We start from the raw sequence: 26,096 nt of genomic DNA on the forward strand, positions 1-26,096 counted from the left end.
ACCAATGTACTAAGCATGACAGCAAGAAAAAAGTGGAAAATATTTAGGTAGGTCCTTGATGTCATCATTGAGCAACGGAGTCACTACCTAACCCCAGAACTGCTCCACCCTCAGGCTCCTTGTCACATGACATAATAGAGGGAATCCAGCCCCAGTCTAGATTTATTCTGTTAGCTAAGAGACTAGACTCAAATGCAATCTCAGATTATTTTTAACATTGGATTATTTAGGTAATTTAGAAATACGTAGGTAATTTCTAGGCCGGCTGTGGTGGCTCACACCTGTAATCCCAGCACTTTGGGAGGCCGAGGTGGGTGGATCACCTGAGGTCAGGAGTTCAAGACAAGCCTGGCCAACATAGTGAAATCCCGTCTCTACTAAAAATACAAAAATTAGCCAGGCGTGGTGGCACGCACTTGTAATCCCAGCTATTCAGGAGGCTAAGGCAGGAGAATCACTTGAACTCGGGAGGTAGAGGTTGCAGTGAGCTGAGATTGCATCACTGCACTCCAGCTTGGGTGACAGAGTGAGACTCTCAAAAAAAAAAAAAATAGGTAATTTCTATTTGCCTGTATTTTCTTTCAGAACTAACTGCAAGTTATTTATCTTTTTACTCAAATCTTATTTATGAAATATTTTCCTTTCCTATGTTTTAGAAAAAAATCTTTTTTTGACACTGCTGGAGTGAAGTGGTGCAATTTTGACTTACTGCAGCCTCGACCTCCCAGGCTCAGGTGATCATCCCACCTCAGTCTCCCAAGTAGCTGGAACTACAGGCATGCGCCACCATCCCCACAGCTAATTTTTGTACTTTTTGTAGCGAAAGGGTTTCACCATGTTGTCCAGGCTGGTCTTGAATTCCTAGACTCAAGTGATCCACCTACCTCAGCCTCCCAAAGTGCTGAGATGGCAGGCATGAGTCACCTCGCGTGGCCAATGATACACCTTTTACGTTTTGGGCTTATGTCTACATATTCATTCTGCTCAGCTCAGGTTGAAATTTACTTTAACAAGCCCAACACTTCATGAAGCCTCTATAAAATGTGCTATTAATAGGGCTCATAGTTTTTACAGCTTAAAACACCATGAAAATCTCTAAGACCATTTCCCATCACTGCAGCACGTTCTACTGGACAGCACTGTTGAAGACTGAGCCTCTCTGCAGACACCAACAATCTAGGAAGGTAGAAGGTGTAAGATCCCCTTGGTAACCCAGATGGTAACATTTGGAATTGCAGAGCCTACGGGAGTAACACTAGTTCCTTCTCTAATGCTGGCCCTGCCTAAGATCTGACTATTAGACCCAAGAATTTTGTCTAGTACCTGCGAAGCCCATCTGATCACCTGACAGGTGCTCTCTTCTCCTGTAAGACTGAGTAGTGTGCCTCTGAGACACTGCTTTTGGCTCTCAGAAGCTTTGCAGACACTTGTATCTCGGCATGACCAAAATTACCTTACCTTCACATGCTGCCACACTCTACCCAAATCTGCCTTGTTTCCAGAGTTCCTTATCTCAAGAAATTACACACATTGAAATTACACACTGAACTCTTAAGCCAGAACCTTGGAAATCATCTTAACACCTTCCCCCTTCTCCCTCAATTCTCAAATCCAATCAATCACCAGATCCTATTGATACCACTTCTCAATTATTCTCAAGTTGTCCACTTATCTCCATGCCACTGCTACTACTATCCCAAAGCCACGTACTCTCCCACCTGGACTGTCTTCATAGCATCCTAGCCGTGAATCCACCATGTTTCCCTCCAAAACACTTGTCACACCTATAGAAGATCCATCTGATCCCATTATTCCCTATTCACATCACCTGTAAGATAAAACTGAAACAATGGACATTACTTCTTATAGATACAAGTCTCACCTATTTCTCTCCACACTCATTTTTGCCCAGCATGTTCCAACCACAGTATAAATATACTCCCTCTCTCTTCCTCACGGCCTTACCACATGCAGTTTTCTCCACCAGGAGTGCTTCTGCCCTCTTTGTCTGGCTAACTTCTACTCACCCTATAGGTCATCTTCTAGGTGAACCTTCCTAGCCCCTAAACCAGATTAGGTTCCCCAAGTATAAGCTCTTTAGCACCCTAATTCTTCCACTTCATAAGATTCATCACCCTTTTTTACTATTATTTTTTGTTTCACTGCAAGATGGTACATCATACTGGGAGATCAATTACCTTCTCCTCTTTTTTTTTTTTTTTTTTTTTTTTTGAGGCAGGGTTTCGCTCTTGTTGCCCAGCCTGGAGTGCAATAGCGCAATCTCAGCTCACTGCAACCTCCGCCTCCTGGGTTCAAGCGATTCTCCTGCCTCAGCCTCCCGAGTAGCTGGGATTACAGGCACCTGCCACTACACCCAGCTAATTTTTTGTACTTTTAGTAGAGACGGGGTTTCACCATATTGGCCAGGCTGGTCTACTTTCTCCTCTTTATCACTCATGCCTGTGCTATCACAGCCTAGCACAGAACTTGGTATATTATAGTAAATCAGCAAACATATGATGAATCACACATAATTCTGTAAATGAATAAAGAAATAACATTTTAAAAAATTAAATGCAATTCTGAACAATTATTAAAACCAAAGCAAGACTGACCTGGTGTTTTCATTATATTCAAAAATCTGAACCTTGGCCATTGCGTTGGGGCTACTGTCATCACTTCCTACGGCGATCATGGGGGAATGAGCACGAGAGCTAGAAACAGGGAGAAAGAACATTTTAGATAACAAAAGAAATACACATTTCATTCACAGAATGAACACACTGGAGGCAAGCAGACAACCAGCTTACAGTTAGCCTGTCACTACTAGTGACATCTAGGTCTCTGCCACATAGCTGACATGGCCACACTGCAAATATGCACCTGAGAATGTCACACATGGGAACTGAAGATTCCATCCTTATGAACTGTTTTTAGCATATTCTTATGGCTCAGATAGAAAGGAGCTCTTTGCCTGAAAAAAAGCTTTCAAGCATTCAACATATTTTTAAAAGATACTTAAGAGGTCTTAGTAATTTTTCCTCCTGAAATTTTTGGTCATTAACTATGAAACAAAAAGTAACCCTACTGTGACTAACTTCATGACAAAAAGATCTTAAGTGCTTTAACAAAAAGAAGAAACACTGGGGCAGGGTGGCTCACGCCTGTAATCCGAGCATTTTGAGAGACTCAGGAGAGAGGATCATTTGAGGCCAGGAGTTCAAGAAGAACCTGGGCCACATAATAAGACTCTATCTCTACAAAAAAAAATTTGTTTAATTAGCCTGGTGTGGTGGCATGTGCCGTTTGTCTCAGCTACTCAGGAGCTGAGGCAGGAGGATCACTTGAGCCCAGGAGTTGGAGGCTGCAGTGAGCTATGATCGTGCCACTACACTCTAGCCTGGGCAACAAAGTGAGATTCTCTTTCAGAAAAAAAGAAAAGAAGAAGAAAAAACAGATGGACAGGGGAAAAGTGGAAAAGACTACCCCTGCAGAAGTCACGATCCCCACGTCATTCCCCTCCCTAGACTCATCTGTGGTCAACCTCATTTTGAAAAAGGCAAAAGATGAGCAATGAAAGAATGGCTCTCCTGAACTATAAGTTGAATGACTTTTTAATTTCTATGCCTAATTAACATAATTTCCTTTGCCTCCCTCATCCAGATTAATTAATATCTCTGTAAACCTGGCACCCTTGCTTAACCTTCCGCCTCAGTATTGTGCACTACTAACCTCTTAAAGCTAAAAACAAAATGTGGTAACTGACAAAAAAATTTAGTTCTTTATTACTAAAGCTTCAGGTAATTAGATCAAATTATCTAATTAAGAAAAGTACCAGGCAAACTACAAAATGCTACAGTAATAAAATAAAATTATAAGTTATTTATAATAATTTTTGGCCATTCAAATAGATGTAAATTCCACAGCAATTTCTGTATCTCACAAACTTCCTTTTGCGTTTTTTTCCTGTTTTTTTGAGACAGAGCCTTGCTCTGTCACCCAGGCTGGAGTGCAGTGGCGATCTCTGATCACTGCAACCTCCGCCTCCTGGGTTCAAGTGATTCTCCTGTCTCAGTCTCCTGAGTAGCTGGGATTACAGGCGTGAACCACCACACCTGGCCACAAACTTCCTTTTTCAGTGTTCTACAAATACTTGGTTTTGATTTTTTTTTTTTTTTTTTGAGATGGAGTCTCACTCTGTCGCCAGGCTGGAGTGCAGTGGCATGATCTTGGTTTACTGCAACCTCCATCTCCTGGATTCAAGCGATTCTCGTGCCTCGGCCTCCCAAGTGGCTGGGATTACAGGCACGCGCCACCACGCCCAGCTAATTTTTGTATCTTTAGTAAAGATGAGGTTTCACCATGTTGGCCAGGATGGTCTTGATCTCCTGACCTCATGATCCGCCCACCTCGGCCTCCCAAAGTGCTGGGATTACAGGCGTAAACAACCATGCCTGGCCAAGATTTTTTTTTTTAATTGAGACTGGAGTCTCACTATGTTGCCCAGGCTGTACTTGAACTTCTGGGCTCAAGCAATCCTCCTCCCAAGTAGCTGGGACTCCAGGTGTGCACCACAACACCCAGCTAAAAAAAATGTGAGATTTTAAAAATTCTTTGTTGTTTTTTCTTTTTGGTGAGTGGGGGGGGGGGGGGGGGGGCGGGTACAGAGTTTTGCTCTTGATGCCCAGGCTGGAGTGCAATAGCGTGATTTCAGCTCACCACAACCTCTACCTCCCAGGTTCAATGATTCTCCTGCCTCAGCCTCCTGAGTAGCTAGCATTACAGGCATGTGCCACCAAACCCAGCTAATTTTGTACTTTTAGTAGAGAGGGGTTTTCTCCATGTTGGTCAGACTGGTCTCGAACTCCCGACCTTAGGTGATCTGCCCGCCTCAGCCTTTCAAAGTGCTGGAATTACGTGAGCCACCCCACCTGGCCTTAAAAATATTTTTAAATCCAGTCATGAAATGTCCAGACAGCAACCTGAATTGAGGATTACCTCAACTGTACAACCAGAAATAAGATATTCACATTTAAACCACTTTCTAAGTATGAGTCACAGCTAAACAGTGAGAAAAACCATCCAGCTTTCTGACTGAATAGTGTAGACAGCTCACCTGGATCTCCGCCTCCCTCCAAAAGCCCACTGAAATGATGAAAGAATATTATCGTACAGGGCTAGAAATCTAGAAAGAGTGCCATTAGAAATCAAGAAATTTGGAGGGTTTCCAGGAAGTCAGGAAGCAGATCAGACTGAGAAAGAAAATACAAAGGAAAAAAGAGTCCGTATCACCATCAGTAAGTAGAAAATTCCAGAAGGTCCAATCTCCAATTAATAAATGCAAAGAATATAAATGAGTCACGGACAATCATGGAGTGATTTGATCAAAAAACATTGTCTTAGTGAGACAATTAGAACTTGAAAAAGAAAAGGTAAGAGCTGGAAATAAAGGAGTACTCCAAAACCAACAGGGAAAAGGGCAGGGAGGAAGAAAATACGCTCAAATGGTTCATCATGCTCAATGGAAAATCTTTCTTGCTTTGTCAGTTTGAGGGTGCCCCAGCCTGCTCTTGGCTCACACATCCTTAGGAAACCCTGTCAACCCACTCCACCCATTCCACAAAATTCAGTCAGCCTCCCTAGTTGAGAGAGTAAGTTGTTAACACAACAGAGCACCCAGCAGGAGAAAAATGTCAATACCAGTTTGCTCTAATAGCAGTAACAGTCACTCACTCATAAATATAAATAAGCAAAGATCAGCAGACACCCAAGAAAAACAAGTGGCGCAGAAGATAAAGACCAAGGCACACGAAAAGAACTGATATTTGAGAAAACACATATAGCCAATCCTCACTATTTAGAGATTCTGCACTTGTAAACTGGCCTAAAATTTATTTGTAACCATAAAACCCAATTCTCTCAGGCTTTCTTTTTTTTTTTTTTTCTTTTTTTTCTCTTTTTTGAGACAGTCTCGCTCTGTTGCCCAGGCTGGAGTGCAGTGGCATGATCTCGGCTCACTGCAACCTTCATCTCCCAAGTTCAAGCGATTCTCCTGCCTCAGCCTCCTGAGTAGCTAGGAGTACAGGCACACACCACCACGACCACCTAATTTTTGTATTTTTAGTAGAAACAGAGTTTCGCTGTGTTGGCCAGGCTAGTCTCAAACTCCTGACTTCAAGTGATCTGCCCGCCTCAGCCTCGCAAAGTGCTGGGATAACAGGCGTGAGCCACTGTGCCCGGCCCAGGCTTTCATGGTCATTCATCGGCAGGTGCAGAGCAGCTCTGCAAAAAAATCCAGTTGCCTGATGCAGTTTCCCAGCAGAAGTGCCTTCTTCCTTTGGCTGTCATTGGTAAACGAACGTCCTTTACGCAGTTTAGTCAGTTCGCCTCACGTTTTTCACATTTTTGTGTTTTTTAAAAGTGATTTCACAGTTTAAAACCCCGTGGATGCTGCTGAAGTGCTGTCTGGTGTTCCTAAACATAGGAAGGCTGGGATGTGCCTTATGGAGAAAATAGGTGTATTCAAAATGCTTTATTCAGGTCTGAGTAGTTTGTGTTGTTGGCTATGAGTTCAATGTTAATGAATCAACAACATATAAGTTGTCTTTTTTTTTTTTTTTTTTTTTTTTTTGAGACGGAGTCTCGCTCTGTCGCCCAGGCTGGAGTGCAGTGGCGCGATCTCGGCTCACTGCAAGCTCCGCCTCCTGGGTTCACGCCATTCTCCTGCCTCAGCCTCCCGAGTAGCTGGGACTACAGGCGCCCGCCACCACGCCCGGCTAATTTTTAGTATTTTTAGTAGAGACGGGGTTTCACCGTGTTAGCCAGGATGGTCTCGATCTCCTGACCTTGTGATCCACTCGCCTCGGCCTCCCAAAGTGCTGGGATTACAGGGGTGAGCCACCGCGCCCGGCCCATAAGTTGTCTTTAAAAAGAAAGACACACAAAAAAGGTTATACACTGATCACTTGACAAAAATGTAGTGAGAGACTTGTGGAAACCCTGTATTTCCCCAAGGAGCAATTCGGTATTCAGTATTAGCTAATTCAGTGTTCATGGCAACTTTATAGAACATTGCCAGTGCAAATGATAATTGACTGTAATTCAGCAAACAAATGCAAATTTTAAAAAATCTTCACTAGAAACCACAGGGAAATAGTGTAATACATGTAACAAAAACTGACTGGTATAAAAAAGAAGTAATCAGAGAAAAAGAAACTCTGAACAATTAAAAATGATTGCCATTCATACAAAAATTCAATGACGGGAAAAAATGTATACCTGGAGAACAAAGTGGAGATCTGGGAGATAGAGTACTAAATCTCCAAACAATTTTGTTTTAAATGGAGAGTAAATCCTGGAATAATCAAATAGGAGTGCCAGAAAGACAGAACAGAGACAAGAGAATAAAAAGAAATTATCAAAGGATCATAAGATATCCCCAATTTGAGACAATAACATTTATTTTTAAAGGGACCACTGAGTGTCAAGCAGGATTGGCCAAGTGCAGTGGCTCATGCCTGTAATCTCAGCACTTTCGGAGGCCAAGCCAAGAAAACTGCTTGAGTCCAGGAGTTCAACACCATTCTGGGCAACAAGGCGAAACCCCATATCCACAAAAAATAACAAAAAATTAGCTAGGCATGGTGGTGAATGCCTGTAGTCCCAGTTACTTGGGAGGCTGTGTGTGGTGGGAGGATCACCTGAGCCCAGGGAGGTCCAGGGAGTGCCACTGCACTCCAGCCTGGGTGACATAGTGACACCTGTCTCGAAAACAAATACATAAAAAATAATAAATAATAAATGGTGGCTGGGTGCGGTGGCTCACGCCTGTAATCCCAACACTTTGGGAGGCCGAGGCCGGCAAATCACCTGAGCTCAGGAGTTCGAGACCAGCCTGACCAATATGGAGAAACCCCATCTCCACTAAAAATATAAAATTAGACGGGCATGGTGGCGCATGCCTGTAATCTCAGCTACTCAGGAGGCTGAGGCAGGAGAATCTCTTAAACCCAGGAGGCGGAGCTTGCAGTGAGCCAAGATCACACCACTGCACTCCAGCCTGGGTGACAGAGCAAGACTCTGTCTCCAAAAAAAAAAAAAGAACCATAAAAATAAAAATGAAAAACAAATCGTAAGTGCTAAGTAAGATTAATCAACAAAGGCCAACACATAATAATCCAGGTTGGGGTTTTTCCTGGAGAAGGGGAATGAGGAAACTACAGCAGCAGCTTTGGGTTACTGTAGCTGGGAGATGAGTACGGAAGGGTCTGTCTACTGTACTTCTGTTACTTCTGGTGTATCTGAAATTTTCTCTAATGAATACACTAGACAACCCCAAGGTGGGAAAAACTGCTCAAATAAAACACAAAAAGCACTCCAACAATAAAGCCTGACAAATGTGATTACATTAAAACTCATTTCCATTGGCTATCAAAATCCATCATAAAAAATGTCAAAATATATGTGCAAGAGAGCTCAGAATAATAAGGCAAAATCCTAAAACCTTCCAAAAAGAAAAAGCTACCTACAAAAGAACCAGCATCAGACTGACGACAGCTCATTAATAAAACCTAGTTAAAAATATGCAAGAACAGTATCTTTTGAAATTCTTACATTCGGAACTCTAAAACTAGCCAAACTATCAATTAAGCATGGAGTAAAATTAAGACATTTTCAGGTATTTGAAGAGTTTGCCATCCATTCCATCTCCATATTGGCATCTCAAATGAATACTTACATAATCTAGATTGTAAAGCTGGCTGCCACTTAATTTTTAGAATCAATTTGTAGTCAAAAGACAAAATACTTACACATGTGTTAAATGTTTACAGAATGTAAATATTATAAATCTTGCCAGTATACAAGCAATATAATTAGGAAATGGACTGGGCGAGGTGGCTCACGCCTGTAATCCCAGCAGTTTGGGAGGCCGAGGTGGGCAGATCACAAGGTCAGGAGATCGAGACCATCCTGGCTAATACGGTGAAACCCCGTCTCTACTAAAAATACAAAAAATTAGCCAGGCGTGGTGGCAGGCACCTGTAGTCCCAGCTACTCGGGTGTCTGAGGCAGGGGAATCACTTGAACCCAGGAGGCGGAGCTTGCAGTGAGCCTAGATTGCGCCACTGCACTCCAGCCTGGGTGACAGAGCGAGACTCCGTCTCAAAAAAAAAAAAAAAAAAAAAAAAAAAAAAAGAATGAGGAAATGGAAGGGGCAATGTGAGGGGGAAGCAATAAACTAATTCCCTCTTTTTTAAGAGAGGGGAAGCCAGGCACAGTGGCTCACACCTGTAATCCTAGAACTTTGGGAGGCCAAGGCGGGCAGATCACCTGAGGTCAGGAGTTCAAGACCAGCCTGGCTAACATGTACAAACCCCGTCTCTACTAAAAATACAAAAAAAACTAGCCAGATGTGGTGGCGGGCGCCTGTGATTCCAGCTACTCGGGAGGCTGACACAGGAGAATCGTTTGAACCCAGGAGGTGGAGCTTGCAGTGAGCCGAGATCATGCCACTACACTCTAGCCCGGGCAACAGGGCAAGACTTCATCTCAAAAAAAAAAAAAAAAAAGAGAGGGGAGTAAATATATAGTCTAAAAATTGATAAATATGTGTACAGATATATATATTATTTGAAATTATAATAATTACCAATATAACTCCAAGAACTATCAACATCACCACAAATAAGATATCTATCTAGTCATACCTTGGGATGTGGAAGTTGTATAAATGTGCTCTATTCATCTTTTCTATCAGTTTGGATATTCTTTAATGATAACATAGCAAGAACATGTGGAAAAATAGCAGAATAAAAATTAAAAAAAAAAAGATAACATAGCAAGAACCAGAGGTATAAGTAAATCCTTTAAAAATATACTAGTGACTACCAGAATTAAAGTCTGAAAACAGAACTATTGACAGCATTTGTTTTTAGGGGGTAAAGGAACTTTACCTTTCTTTTTGTATTCTTATGGATTATTTCCATTTTTTTCTTCACCAAGTGATTCTTATAATTGTTTAAGAACAGTTTAATAAAAAGCAACTATGGTAATATTCATGTAGTCATGCTCTATGCAGCAGTTAAAAAGAAATGAGGTAGGACTAGATATATTAATATATGGAAAAATGCCCACAATGTATCTTTAAGTGAAAAAAGCTAATTGCAAGGAAGGAAAATGTAAGGGTTTCTGGCTGGGTGCAGCGGCTCACGCCTGTCATCCCAGCACTCTTGGAGGCCGAGGCAGGCAGATCACCTGAGGTTAGAAGTTCAAGACCAGTCTGGCCAACACGGTAAAACCCCATCTCTACTAAAAATGCAAAAATTAGGCAGACTTGGTGGCACATGCCTGTAATTCTAGCTACTTGGGAGGCTGAGGCAGGAGAATTGCTTGAACTCAGGAGGTGGAGGCTACTGTGAGCCAAGATGGTGCCACTGCACTCCAGCCTGGGCAAATGAGCAACACTCTGTCTCAATCAACCAATCAATCAATCAATCAAATGTATGGGTTTCAATATCTGGTGTTCTGTGTCTACTTGTGCTAGTAAATATCTGGGCTTGTTTGCATATATGTGTTTATGACAACATTAAATAGTTATTTGCATATGCATAGAAAACATCCAAAAGGTTCACATGAAAATATTTACAATGCTGGCTTCCTCTGTTGAGTGAAAACAGGGACAAATGACATGCCTGGGTGAAAAATGGAGAACATATACTCTATATATCTTGAGAAGAAGTACCTTTGAGAGAATGAATTATCAAATTGTTAGCTTAAAAATTACTAGTTTATTTTACTAGGATGTTATCAGAGGTTTAATATGTAAACTTACCTTGAAGGGTTCCAAGAAATACAACTACAGCTTAGCTTACATGAGATCTCATGCTGCAAAGACCACTGGCTGAGATTCATAACATCCGGTGCCTCATAGATTCTTACTATACCATCTGCCGAACAGGTTGCTAACATAAGACCCATGTGCTTGGGAGCAAACTTCACATCAGTAACAGATGTTCTGCTATCCACCAGAGTTGTCCTTTTAACCTAAAAAAAAAAAAAAAAACAATTTAAATTATATACAAAAAGAAAGCATGGTAGAGTGGAAAAGACACACAGACTCTGGAATCACACAGAAACTCCTCTGTCATTCACTAGGTATATAAGCTTGGATACATCTCTGGGCCACAAGTTCCTACAAGTACATGGCAAAATACCACATATATAGCTCGGAATCACTAACAAATTAGTGAGCTATAATTAATTACTCCCTTTAATGAAAAAAAAGTCTACCTCCAAAAGCCTACCTTTGTTATATAAGTAATCTCTCTTAAGCAAACTGATCACACAAAAAAAGAAAATGTTAGAATTTTCAGACAAGTAGTTTCGTCATACAAAGCATGCTGCAAGCATTAGACCCTTTAACTGTAAATGAGTTGGGCGTGATGGCTTACACCTGTAATCCCAAAACTTTGGGAAGCCGAGGCAGGCAGACTGCTTGAGCTCAGGAGTTCAAGACCAGCCTGGGCAACATGGCAAGACACCGTCTCTACTAAAAACTAAAAAAAAAAAAAAAAAAGCCAGGTGTGGTGGTGCATGCCTGTGGCCCCAGCTATTCCAGAGGCTGAGGCGGGTGGATCGCTTGAGCCAGTGGGGCAGAAGGTACAGTGAACAAAGATCGCACCACTGCACTCCAGCCTGGGTGACAGAGTAAGACCCTCTCTCAAAAAAAAATAACACTAAGAAAGGCATGCAATTTCTTCTCTCAAGAATAATTTTCTGTTAATCCCATTTGGACCACTATTATTCTTTTTTTTTTTTTTCTTAGGGACAGGGTCTTGCTCTGTCACCCAGGCTGGAGTACAGTACCATGATCATGGCTCAAGTGATCCTTTTGACTCAGCCTTCCCAGTAGCTGGGATGACAGGCACCTGACACCACGCCCAGCTAATTTTTCTTATTTTTATAGAGATGGGGGTCTCACTGTGTTGCCCAGATGGGTCTCAAACTCCTGGCCTCAAGTGATCTTTCCACCTCAGCCTCCCGAGTTGCTAGGATTACAGGTGTGAGCCACTGCACCCAGCTACCATGCACTTTTAAGTGAAGGCTTTTAACAGGGACCAAAAAATGGCAGAAAGCAAGCTTTATGATCACTGTAAAATTCCAACATCACATTTAAAAGTTATCTTCTGGCACATAGATAAGATGAAACTTTACTAAAAACATCAATAAGCTCAGGTGCAGTGGCTCACGCCTGTAATCCCAGCACTTTGGGAGACTGAGGCAGGTGATCACTTGAGGTCAGGAGTTCAAGACCAGCCTGTCCAACATGGTGAAACCCCATCTCTACTAAAAATATTCAAATTAGCCAGACATTGTGGCGGGCGCCTGCAACCCCAGCTACTAGAGAGGCTAAGGCAGGAGAATCGCTTGAGTGTGGTCGGCGGAGGCACTGAGCCGAGATCATGCCATTGCATACCAGGCTGGGTGATGGTGCGAGACTTTGTCTCAAAAAAAAAAACTAAGTCAATAAAGTTTAGCAATCAACAGATTACTGTCTATGGTTACCAAAATCCTTCTTAAAGAGTCTCAACATTAAAAGGATAATATTACATAAACTTCAAAGATAACATCTTAGCAAACTTTTCTCTACAGACACCACTGAATAATTAATATAAACACAAATGTTGAGAAAATAAATGCATTTGTTACAGTAGGTAGTCAGACATGAGCAGGGCAGCAGAGGACCCCACCCCACCAGGAATGTCAAGCAACCATCAGGTGATGGTCAGGCAGTTGTTAAACTTTCTCTCTAAACTAATCATTGGTTGCAGCCAGTGCCAGGGAAAGGCAGTCTCCCAACAGATAGAAACACCTGAAACTGGTGATCAGCAGCTTCCTGATAAGATCTGAGGAGTTGGATGACTGGGCTCAAGCATGTGCACTAAGAGGAAAAATGGCGGAGCTTAACTGATCTATGACCTTCTAGGAACATTCTGTTAAGGGAAAAACGCCTCAAGTGAGCATCTGCGCAACTCCAGTAAACACACTGCACACACAGCCCCTCCCAGGCACTAGTGGGCCACTGCACATGCGGACTGCCCACCCCAAGGGAAGAATCAGAGAAGAGATGCAACCCCTGGGAAGCATGCCAACGTGTAACAACCCAAGTCCAAGATCAAACCATGCATTTGACTCTCTCAAGTCACCCACTTGGCCCTCTTCCAAATGTATTTTACTTCATTTCTGCTGTAAAATTTTTTAACAAATTTCCACTCTGGCTCTAAAACTTATCTTAGTCTCTCACTCTGCCTTATGCCCCTAGGTGGAATTCTTTCTTTTGAAGAGGCAAGAAATGAGGCTGCTGCAGACCCATATGGATTTGCCACTGCTAATATATTAATGAAAGGTGACTAAACTAAATACAAATAAGTATCTTGAAATTCGAAGAAAAGTCCCTCTTATGCCACCACTCCCAAATCCAATCTATAGTATACTGAACTGACACACCTCAGACTTAACGCCAAAAAAACTTTTATAATTCTATAAATTTCTATTCCTTCCTCCCCATAAGCAGCTGTTTGGCTTAGGGAAGCCCTAGTGCAAAGGCAATCAGACATACTCCTCCCCTGAGAAGAGCTGTAAAACAGTCTGAGTAGCCACTCAAGCTACAAAGCTACCGGAACTAAAACAGTGTGCTATTAGGACAAGGAGACATACAGACCAATGGTCCACAAGAGAGCCCAGAATGCAATCCTCCATATATATAGCCATTATTTTCAACAAAGGTGTCAAGACCATTCAACAGGGGAAAGAATGGTCTTTTCAATAAATGGTGCTGGGAAAACTAGATTTCAGCACCCTAACATTTTTTAATGACTGAAATAAATAATTTTTATCAGGCCCTTGCTTGCTTGCACATGTTAACCACTCACTTTTTGCTGAATATCTCTTGTTGCCACAATATAATGATAAACTGTTGATGTACTGCTTCTTTGTCAATCAAGAGAAGATAACTTCAGCGTCATGTAAAGAAAAATGTTGCCAGAAGAAATGAATGCCTTTAAGGACACTGTGACCAGCTGCTAACAACCAGACATCTGGTTGCTCAAGGCGTTACCTGAGACCAAAGAAACACAGACTTTTCCACTGGATTCTGTGAAACTCCCCCTCCCTTACTAGATATAGTCACATAAAATCTACCCAATGCTTCCTTTTGTTTAGATGGGTTCGAGAGATCTTGCCCTCCCATCTTCTTGCTTTAGCCAAATCGAATAAACCTTTCTCTGTCTCCAAGTACCGGTGACTCAGTGTTTGCTCTCAGCTCCACATTGGGGATACAAGCCTGAATTGAGGATTCTATAACAATCTTAGAAGAAAACATTGGGGAAAGTCTTCATGACACTGGATTTGGCAATGCTTCCCTGGATATAACACCAAAAGCATGGGAAACAAAAGAAAAAAATTTAGATAAACTAGACTTCAAAATTTTAAAATTTTGTGCATCAAAGGAAACCATCAAGAGTGAAAAAGGCAACCCACAGAATGGGAGAAAATATTTGCAAATCATTTACAGGTTGTGCATATCAAATCCAAAAATCTGAAATCTGAAATGCTCCAAACTCCAAAACTTTTTGAGCATTGGCATGATGCTCAAAGAAAATGCTTATTGAAGCATACTGAATTTCAAATTTTTGGATTTAGAATGCTTAACTGGGGCTGGCCACGGTGGCTCACACCTGTAATCACAGCACTCTGGGGGGCCAAGGTGGAGGATCGCTTGAACCCAGGAGTTCAAGACCAGCCTGGGCAACTGTATTCAGTAAATAAATAAGTAGGCGAATGCTTAACTGGTAAGTATAAATGCAAACATTGCAAAATCCAAAATCCAAAACAGTTCTGGATCCTGGCATTACGGATAAGGAATACTCAACCTATAACAGATAAGGGATTAATATCCAGAATATATAAAGAACTCCTATAACAACAAAAAACCCAATTTAAAAAAATGGGCAAAGGACATGAATAGTATTTTCCCAAGGAAGACATACAATTGACCAATGAGCACATGAAAATATGGTCAACATCAGTAATTATTAGAGAAATGCAAATCAGAACCACAATGGAGATACCACTTCACAACACAGTCACTAGGATGGCTACAATAAATAGCACCACAACAAGTGCTGATGAAGATTTGGAAAAATTGGAACCCTTGAGCATTGCTGGTAGGAATGTAAAATGGTGTAGCTGCTATGGAAAAGTCTGACAGTTCCTAAAAACGTGAAACATAGAACTACCATATGAGCCAGCAATTCTACTCCTAGGTATATTTCCAAAAGAATCGAAAGCACGGTCTCAAACATTTATCTGTACAACAATGCTCATAGTAGTAGTATTCACAATAGCCACGAAGTAGAAACAACCCAAGGGTCCATCTACAAATGAATGGATAAACAAAATGTGGTATACACACACAATGGAATATTACTCAGCCATAAAAAGGAATAAAGTTAATATATGCTACAAAATGGACAGACCATGAAAACATTTTACTTAGTGAAATAAGCCAGTTGCAAATGGACAAATACTGTGATTCCACTTACATGCAGTACCTAGTCAAATTTATAGACAGACAGTTGAATAGGGGGTAGAGGGAGGAGGAAGGGGGAGGCATTCTTTAACAATATGGAGTTTATGTTGGCAATGATGAACAGTTTTGAGTACAGATAACAGTGATGGGTACACAGCACTGTGAACGTAATTAATTCTACTGAATTATACCATTTACAAATAGTTAAAATGGGCCAGGCATGGTGGCTCACGCCTGTAATCCCAGCACTTCGGGAGGCCAAGGCAGGCGAATCATTTGAGATCAGGAGTTCGTGACCAGCCTGACCAACATGGTGAAACCCTGTCTCTTCTAAAAACACAAAAAAATTAGCCAGGCATGGTGGCACATGCCTGTAGTCCCAGCTACTCAGGAGACTGAGGCAGGAGAATCGCTTGAACCCAGGAGGCGGGGAATGCAGTGAGCCAAGATCCCACCACTGCACTCCAGCCTGGGTGACAGAACAAGACTCTGTCTCAAAAAAAAAAAAAAAAAAAAAAAAGTTAAAATGAGGAATATTATGTTATACATATTTTACCACAATAAAAAATTGCATCATGGCCCTCATAGTGGCTCACACCTATAATCACGGCACTTTGGGAGGCCGAGGTGAGAGGATTGCTTCAGTCCAGGAGTTCAAGACCAGCCTGGGCAACATGGTGAAACCCCATCTCTACAAAATAAAAAAATCAGCCTGTGGTGCATGCCTGTGATCCCAGCTACTTGTGGGGCTAAGGTGGGAAGATCACTTGAGCCCAGGAGGTTGAGACTGCAATGAGCTGTGACTGGCTCTAATGTAGTATCATGCCATTAGGGAGGGCAGGTGAGGGGTAATAGCAGGACACTCCCACTACACACTTCCTTTTGTTTCTTTTGAATTTTACACCACGTGCATGATTATCTATTACAAAAAACAAATCATAAAGGGGGAAAAAAAGCATGCAGATGATAATACCTTCATATGAAAATGCTGGAAAGAGTCTTAAATACAATCTAGTTCAATGTTTTCACTTTATAGATGAGGAACTTCAACAGCACACAGATTATATTATGTTCTTGCCCAAATTCAAACATCCAATAAGGCAAAGACAGCGATAAAAGCAGAAGTAGATAAAGGAGAGTGTATTTTTTTTTTTTTTTTGAGACGAAGTCTCGCTCTTGTCCCCCAGGCTGGAGTGCAATGGCACGATCTCGGCTCATCACAACCTCCGCCTCCCGGGTTCAAGCGATTCTCCTGCCTCAGCCTCCTGAGTAGCTGGGATTACAGGCATGCGCCACCATGCTCAGCTAATTTTTGTATTTTTAGTAGAGATGGAGTTTCCCCATGTTGGTCAGGCTGGTCTCAAACTCCTGACCTCAGGTGATCTGTCCACTTTGGCCTCCTAAAGTGCTGGGATTATAGGCGTGAGCCACCGCACCCAGCCGAGGACAGTATATTTCCTAAGAAAACAAAAGTAACCACAAAACAGAAGAAACAATTTTTATAGAATTTTTTTTTTTTTTTTTGAGAGGAGTCTCGCTCCGTCGCCCAGGCTGGAGTGCAGTGGCGTGATCTCGGCTCACTGCAAGCTCCGCCTCCCGGGTTCACACCATTCTCCTGCCTCAGCCTCCACAGTAGCTGGGACTACAGGCACCCACTACCACACCGGGCTAATTTTTTGTATTTTTAGTAGAGACAGGGTTTCACCATGTTAGCCAGGATGGTCTTGATACCCTGACCTCGTGATCCGCCCGCCTCGGCCTCCCGAAGTGCTGGGATTACAGGCCTGAGCCACCACGCCCGGCCTTTAAAGAATTTTATTAACCCTTGGCCGGGCGCGGTGGCTCAGGCAGATCACGAGGTCAGGATATCGAGACCATCCTGGCTAGCACAGTGAAACCCCGTCTCTACTAAAAATGCAAAAAATTAGATGGGCGTGGTGGCGAGCACCTGTAGTCCCAGCTACTCAGGAGGCTGAGGCAGGAGAATGGCGTGAACCCGGGAGGCGGAGCTTGCAGTGAGCCAAGATTGTGCCACTGCACTCCAGCCTGGGTGACACAGTGAAACTCCATCTCAAAAAAAAAAAAAAGAATGTTATTAACCCTTAAGAGTTTAAAGTTAAAAAAAAAAAGAATTTTAGAGTTAGGCACAGTGGCTCATGCCTATAATCTCAGCAACTCAGGAGGCTGAGGTGGGGCCAGGAGTTTGAGACTGCAGTGAGCCAGAATACTTTAAAATCATATATTACTATCATAAAATATACTAATAGGTAAAATCAAATACAATGCAAATATTCTGGATTCATCATAAAAGTTATAAACAATGCAATCATGCTCCTAAGTATTGCTTCAGACCCAAGTTAAAATGAAATAAGGAAGAAAAAAACATGGAAGAAAGAACTTTAGAACTGGTAAAACTAGAGGGGAGTGGTGATATTTTACCAATTATCTGAGGTAGCCTTCGGACTAATGCTCCTTGGCTGCTCATGTCTTCCCGGTCCCCAGAATACTAATAAATGTCTCACCCAGTGGCTCTGTCCTCGCAGTTTATCATTTGATTCTCCTACTATTTCTTCCCATACAGCAGCTGTTCGGTCAAAAGAACAGGAAGCCAAAACCTGTCCAAATTCAGGATGGGCCCATGTCACACGCCATACAGATCCACTATGTGTCTGGGGAATCAAAAAAAAAAGAAAAGAACAGATACTCATTATCCCAGGGCTTCTTTTTTCCTAAATACTTATTCATATTTCATAAACACTGGTTTTACATCAGGAAACAGAATATAGTTTTACTCCTATGAGAGAAGAAAACTGATCAACATAACATGTAAATAAAAAGTTAAATTCCAGAATGTTTTAACCTTTAGAAGACATTCTATATTTAGGATTGTAATGCTTCTGAAGTCCAGTTCTTCTGACACTTTACTAATAAAAGAAAAATCTAGCCAGATAAACTTGACTACTTCCAGTGCTGATAGTTGGAAAGTTGCTTCAGAGTTTAGCGTAACTAACCTTTGAAACAAAGATTCTACAAGTCCACCATTTTACTTGCAAATTCTTTCTACAGAAAATACCCACCTAATAAAATAAATAACATTAGATTTATTTGCTCCAAAATCCATAGAGACAGAAAGTAGATTAGTGGTTACCAGCAGCTGGGAGCAGAGTAAACAAGAAGTGACTGCTAAATGAGCACAGGGTTTCCTTTAGAGGTGGTAAACAATGTTCTGAAATTAGAAGTGGTGGTGGTTGCCAATTTAATGAATATACTTAAAATCACTAAATTGTACACTTTAAATGGGTGCACATTATGATATGTAAATTATAGCTCAATTAAAAAAATACTTTTTTTTTCATTTGATTCAACCAGGCATAGTGGCTCACGCCTGTATTCTCAGCCCTTTAGGGGGCTGAGGTGGGCAGACTGCTTGAGCCCAGGGGTTCAAGACCAGTCTGGGCAATATGGCAAAATGCCATCACTACAAAAAATACAAAAAATTAGTCAGGCGTGGTGGTATGCACTTACGGTCCCAGCTGCTTGGGAGGCTGAGGTGGGAGGATCACTTCAGCCTGGAAGGTTGAGGCTGCAGTAAGCCAAGATTGTGCCACTGCACTCCAGCCTGGGTGACAGAGCAAGACCTTGTCTCCAAAAAAAAAATTATTTGCTTCAAGAGTCTAACAATATATAGAGATTATAGCCATAAAATGCTTAAATGATTTTAACTGACAATATAGTCTATTGATAACAGACTATTGTAGGAAGAGCAAATATGGGGAAGCCCAAATCCTTACACCCCTCCTGTTGGCCAAGGGGTGGGAGGGGAGGTGGCTGGAGAAGGGATACAAAGGTCTTAAAGAATTTCACCATCAAAAGAATTTGCTAGGTGCTTCTCAGGGAAAATACTGTATAATAACAAATAACATTCAGAAAATGTGTTTCACACTGTATAGCTAACATTTTTTACATTCAACAACATAAAAATGGTTTAACCAATAACTTCTACATGGTAACAATGTCACCAACTAAAGGTACATTTTGCACCCTTTTTTTTTAACCTTGTTTTGTCCAGTCTTTTCTGTATCATCTTTAATTCTTACTTATACAGGGCTATAAAGTTAAAAACGCACACTAAGGCACATAAGTTTTATTAGATTTACAGTAAAATGCAATCTAAAGAATAAGGTTTGCACAAAGATGCTCATCACAATAAAATGGAAACTGAAATATCCACTAGTTAAGCAAAATGGTATATTTATTGGCTGTTAATAAAAAGCCTTTAAAGATATAGAAAAGTACATATGAAATATGTTAGGCTTAAAAGCAAGAGATAGGGGTTTCCTTTTGGAATAATAAAAATGTTTTAGAACTAGAAAAAGGTGGTAGTTACACAACACTGTAAATGAAGTAAATGCCAATTAATTGTTTACTCTGAAATTATTAATTTTATAAGTTAACCTCACCTTAAAAGGGAGGGGACCTTGGATAGACCTTTCACAAAAGAAGATACATGAATGGTAAATAAGCATATGAAAAAATAATCAACATGAGGTATTAAGGAAATACAAATCAAAATCCAATGATTTTTGTGGTCACTTCTCAACTACTAAAATGGCTATAATAAAAAAGACAGATATTATCGAGTGTAGGTGAGGATGTAGAGAAACTGGAACCTCACACATGGCTGGTGGGCACAGCCACTTTGGAAGAGTTTCGCAGTTTCTTAGAAAGCTAAGTACATATAGCCCCTCAATTCCACTCCTACGCATCTATCCAAAAGAAATGAAAATATATGTCTACACAGACTTACATGGCACGTTCTTAACATTACGCATAACAGCCAAAAACAACAACTCAAATGTCCGTCAACTGGTGAACAGACAAACAAAACGTGGCAATATACATACAATGCACTACTCAGTATCAAAGGAACAAATTGACACATGACACAATATGGATGAATCTCAAAACATGCAAAGGGAAAGTGGCCAGACACAAAGGACTATGTATTTCAAAATTCCATTTCTATGAAATTTCTAGAAAGGATGAACCAGGCCAGGCATGGTGGCTCACGCCTGTAATCCCAGCACTTTGGAAGGCCAAGGCGGGCGGATCACTTGAGGTCAGGAGTTCGAGACCAGCCTGGTCAACATAGTGAAACCCTATCTCTACCAAAACTACAAAAATTAGCCGGGTGTGGTGGCATGAGCCTGTAATCCCAGCTACTCAGGAGGCTGAGGCAGGAGAATCGCTTGAACCCAGGAGGCAGAGGTTACAATGAGCCAACGTCGCACCACTGCACTCCAGCCTGGGCGACAGAGCAAGACGCCAGCTCAAAAAAAAAAAAGAAAAGAAGAGAAGAGAGGGTGGGAGGGGAGGAGAGAGGGAGGGCAGAGGAGAGAAGAAACCTATGGAGACAGAAAATGGATCAGTGGTTGCCTGGGGCTTGGAGTGGGAATAGGATACAAAGGAATTTCTGAGTTTGAGAGAAATATTCTAAAACTGGATTACAGTGATGACTACACAACTATGTAAGTTTACTAAAACTCACTGAACTGTACATTTAAAATGGATGACTTTTAAGGTATGAAAATTTCTACTTGGCTGGGCACAGTGGCTCATGCCTATAAACCCAGCACTTTGGGAGGCCAAGGGCGGATCACCTGAGGTCAGGAGTTTGAGACCAGCCTGGCCAACATGACGAAACCCCATCTCTGCTAAAAACACAAAAATTAGCCAGGCATCGTGGTGCACGCCTACAGTCCCAGCTACTTGGGAGGCTGAGGCAGAAGAATCACTTGAACCCAACAGGCGGAGGTTGCAGTGAGCCAAGATCACGCCACTGCACTCCCACCTGGGCAAGAGAGCAAGACTCTCCATCTCAAAAAAAAAAAAAAAAGAAGAAAATTTCTACTTGAGTAAAGGTTTTGTTTTTTGTTTTTTTAAGAGAAAACTATGTATGAAACATCACAACAATTAAAATATGTAAAGGCAAAAGGAATATTCTGAATTACTAAGATAATTATGTTAGAATGCTACAGAACTACAGATTTTCTTACTCTCAAATTCTGAGAAACACAGTCGTTACTTTAGTAGCGAAAAACAGTAAAATGTCTTCCCAGGAAAAGAACTACTGTATAAATGTTATTTTCTCAAAACAATTCATAGATAACTATAAAATAAACAGTAAATATTACTGTATTTTTAATAAATGTAAAAATAAATACTAACCTTCCAGCTAGCAGTACAATGCCAATCACCACTTTCACTTTTATCCCAGACCTATAAGAAAATAAAAGGCAGATATTTTATACAAAAATTCCTACAAATTGATACAAAAACTATAAGACTGAATCAGTGTACAAGGAAAGGGGTGAACATATAGTTAACAAAAGAATACAACCAGCAAGTAAACATTCATTCATTCAATTATTTATTGAGAGGCTGGGTGCGATGGCTCATGCCTGTAATCCCAGCACCCTGGGAGGCCAAGGCAAACGGATCACCTGAGGTCAGGAGTTCGAGACCAGCCTAGACAACGTGGTGAAACCCCGTTTCTACTAAAAATACAAAAATTAGCCAGGCATGCTGCTGCATGCCTATAGTCCCAGCTACTAGGGAGGCTGAGGCAAGACAATCGTTTGAACCCCCGAGGTGGAGGTTGCAGTGAGCTGACATCATGCCACTGCACTCCAGCCTGGGAGACAGAGCGAGACTCCATCTCAAAAAATTTACATTGAGAACCTTGAATGTGTCAAGCACTGGGCCAAGCACCAAGGGATTCAGGAGCTCTATTAGGTAACAGAGACAATTAGTTACAGTCACTACGCTTGGAGGCCATTTTAAACAGCAAAATCACCAATAGAAAGAACAAATAATCATTGCACTAAATAAATCATGAAAAACACCTGCTTACAGTATGAGCCAAAATAGAGTATCGCCTGGTTTCACCTCAACAGGAAACGTCTGTCCTGAGACTCAAACTTTTCACCACTCCTCACACATGCACAAATGACTACAAAAGCAGTGTGACTTTTGGGGTACAAGTAAATTTCAGAGTAGACAAATTCAAAAAATACAGAATCTACAAACAACAGGTTCAACTGTACATGTAACACATGGTAAAGCAAAAATACTGAAACCAGGCATGGTGGTGCACACCTGTAGTCCCAGCTACTCAAGAGGCTGAGGCAGGAGGGATTACTTGAGCCCAGGAGTTTAAGGCTATGATCACGCCCGTGAATAGCCACTGCACTCCAGCCTGGGCAACATGGCAAGACTCCATCTCAAAACAAAAAAATTAAACCTTATTACCCAGAAAAAATATAGATTACAATAAGAAGGTGCCAATTTCACCTGTTAAAAATGTAACGAAAGCAATAACACTATCAAATCAATACTATCACTGGCGGTATAAAACGGTACGACCTGCAAAATAGCAATTTGTCAATTCTCTTCAATGGGTTTTAAAATATCCACTAATTTATCTACTAGAATTAGCCTAAGAAAATCATTCAAAATACATAAAATGCTAAACTAATGAAAAATTTCAGTGCAACACTATTTCTCACAAGACATATACGTATATACACACACTCTACCATGACAACTTAAAACGTTAAAGGAAAAACAGAGGAAATCAATAAATATTAACACATATTAGCAATAAGTCTATAATTTTTTCACTTTCTAAAAAGAAAAATATATTACTTGCTCAATTAAAAATATATACAAATAAATACATGGCTCCTCCTTTTAAAAAAAAAGTACTCTGGAATAAATGGACCTAAGAGGGCTGGGCAAGGTGACTCACACCTGTAATCCCAGCACTCTGGGAGGCTGAGGTGAGAGGATCACTTGAGCTCAGGAGTTCGAGACTAGCCTGGGCAATGCAGCAAGACCCTGCCTCTACAAAAAAAATTTTTTAATTGGCCAGGCGTGGTGGCGTGCACCCGTAGTCCCAGCTACTGGAGAGGCTAAGGTGGGAGGATGGCTTGAACCTGGGATGTTGAGGCTGCAACAAGCCAAGATCGCACCACTGCACTCCAGCCTGGGTGACAGAGCCAGACTCTGCCTCAAAAAAAAGGAAAAAGAAAAAAGAAAAAAAAAATTATACTAAGTGAAATAAACCAAATATAAAAGGGCGAATATTCTATGATTCTATTTATCTGAGGTACCTAGAATATGAAAATTAATAGAAAGCAGTAGAATAGAGGTTACCAGAGGATGGGGTGGCGGAACAGGGTGCTCTCGGGTACAGAGTTTCAGTTTAGGATGATGAAAAGGTTCTGGAGATGGGCAGGGGCGACGCTGCACAGCAATGTGAATGCTGTGCTCTATGCCACTGAATTCTACACTTTAAAACGGTTAACGCGGGCCGGGCGCGGTGGCTCACGCCCGTAATCCTAGCACTTGGGGAGGCCGAGGTGGGCGAATCACGAGGTCAGGAGATAGAGACCATCCTGGCTAACATGGTGAAACCCCGTCTCTACTAAAAATACAAAAAATTACCCGGGCGTGGTGGCGGGCGCCTGTAGTCCCAGCTACTTGGGAGGCTGAGGCAGGAGAATGGCGTGAACCCGGGAGGCGGAGCTTGCAGTGAGCCAAGATTGCGCCACCCCACTCCAGCCTGGGTGACAGAGCAAGACTCTGTCTCAAAAAAAAAAAAAAACAAAAACCAGTTAACGTAGTTTATTACAATAAAAATAAACTTGTTTTAAAAAAGAAACTACATCTTTTAAAAATTGCAACTTTATAAAAAGTTTATCTTTGAGAGATCACTGGTATCAAACTCGAATGTGAAAAAGGATAAACTATCCTTTAGATTTCCAGTTACTCTGGAGTTGTCGAGAACCAAATAATCCGCACTCCAGCTTTCATTCATCCTGCAACACATCTGGGAGGTTCCTAAATCTCATGTAGCATCCCCACATTAGAAATTCTGCTTGTCGGCCGGGCGCGCTGGCTCACGCCTGTAATCCCAGCACTTTGGGAGGCCGAGGCGCCGAGGCGGGTGGATCACGAGCTCAGGAGTTCGAGACCAGCCTGGCCCACATGGTGAAACTCTGTCTCTACTAAAAAATACAAAAAAAAAAAATTAGCCGGGGGTGGTGGCGTGCACCTGTAATCCCTGCTACTTGGCAGGCTGGGGCAGGATAAGCGCCTGAACGCGGGAGGCGGACGTTGCAGTGAGCCGAGATCGTGCCATTGCACTCCAGCCTGGGTGACAGAGTGAGACTCCGTCTCAAAAAAAAAAAAAAAAGAAAAGAAAAGAAATTCTGCTTGTCGGAAGTGTCTACAGACGTTTACGGGAACTTCAAGAAACAAACCCTCCGATTCCTGGGCAGCAAGCAGGGAAATCATTGGATGTAAATGGTTTGTATTTTTCTTCCTCGGCGTGACAAAGTGAGCTTCTGCTCTGAACCCACGGAGAAAACCATGTGCCCTGGTGAGAGAACACCGGCGGGGCACAGAACTCGACGCAGCGCCAGCCAGGCAAAGTCTCCCACCAGGTCCCACTGCAGGTCGTCGGGTGAACAGCGCGGGCAAGACCCACGACGCCGAGGCTGACGGTGGGATGCCCCTGGGTTCCCGCCCGCAGCCCCGGCAGCGCGGCCTGTGAGAGGGCCCGGCGTACCCTGCGGGCGGGAGCGCGCACGTGGCACCAACTGCGCAGGCGCACGGGAGGGCGGCCCGCGAGGCCGCCGTGACCCCACAATACGCGGGCGGGGAGGGCTTCCGCTCAGTCCATCCAGGGCTCGCCCGCCACCCCACAGCTTCCAGCGGCGTCACTGAAACCAAGACACAGCCCCGTTCCCCGCGCCGCCCACCCACTCCCCCTCCTTCCGGGGTCGGCCCCGCCCGCAAGCGCCGCGCGCACCTTAACGCTCTGATCGCTGGAGCAGGTTGCCATCCGCCGCCCGTGGAAGTCGAAAGAGACATCGTGGATGAGATCCTTGTGGTCCGCCGCGATGCTGCGAGCCACAAACATGGTTTCCGTCGGGCCCGCGCCTGCGAAGAGGACAGTGGCGGCGGCAGCGGCGGCGGCGCGCGGCCCGCAGCCTAGCCAGACCTCGCAGCCCGGGAGCGCACGGCTTGTGCTGCCCACGCCCCCGCACCGCCCCTGCCCATCAAGCCCCGCCCACACACCCTCCGGTCCTTCAAGCCCCGCCCCACCCACCGGCCCGTCAGGCCCCACACAGTCCCCTGGCCCCTCAAGCCCTGCCCACGCCCCGGCCCGTCATGACTCGCCCCACCTTCCGGTCCCTCAAGCCTCGCCCCGCCCCCAGGCCCGTCAAGCCCCGCCTACCCCCCCACCAGAGCCGTCATGCCTCGCCCCACCCTCCCGCCCCCTCAAGCCCCGCCCTGTTCCCGGCTCGTCAATCCTCGTCCCGCCCCCGGCGCGTCATGCCCTACGAGCCTGGTGCGGGTTCCTCCAGGCTCTGACCTTTCGGCGGCGGAGGCTGCTCTGCAAAAGGCGAGTTACCTGTGCTGAGAAGTAGTAAGAGCT

The 26,096-nt window shown here is 42.9% G+C and overlaps 1 protein-coding gene across 4 annotated transcripts in view; it reads right to left on the bottom strand.

Annotated features, from left to right (window-relative positions):
* SEH1L (SEH1 like nucleoporin) overlaps positions 1-25,874 on the bottom strand; it is a 37,075-nt gene extending 11,201 nt beyond the window's left edge. Inside the window, exons 1-6 of one of the 4 annotated variants that reach the window (XM_055368403.2) lie at positions 25,467-25,756; positions 21,818-21,868; positions 18,112-18,258; positions 10,832-11,043; positions 9,708-9,767; positions 2,616-2,714 (exon numbers count right to left, since the gene is read on the bottom strand). In XM_055368403.2, coding sequence (XP_055224378.1) covers positions 2,616-2,714; positions 9,708-9,767; positions 10,832-11,043; positions 18,112-18,258; positions 21,818-21,868; positions 25,467-25,577 — 680 coding nt within the window. In that variant the 5' untranslated portion in view covers positions 25,578-25,756. Of the gene's footprint in view, positions 1-2,615; positions 2,715-9,707; positions 9,768-10,831; positions 11,044-18,111; positions 18,259-21,817; positions 21,869-25,466 lie in introns of all 4 variants that reach the window. The other 3 variants (XM_004059210.5, XM_019014214.4, XM_019014213.4) reach the window with 3 other exon arrangements.
* Positions 25,875-26,096: the final 222 nt, after the last annotated feature.

Source organism: Gorilla gorilla, chromosome 17 (assembly GCF_029281585.2).
Source record: "Gorilla gorilla gorilla isolate KB3781 chromosome 17, NHGRI_mGorGor1-v2.1_pri, whole genome shotgun sequence".
In the NCBI taxonomy this organism is placed as follows: Eukaryota; Metazoa; Chordata; class Mammalia; order Primates; family Hominidae; genus Gorilla; species Gorilla gorilla.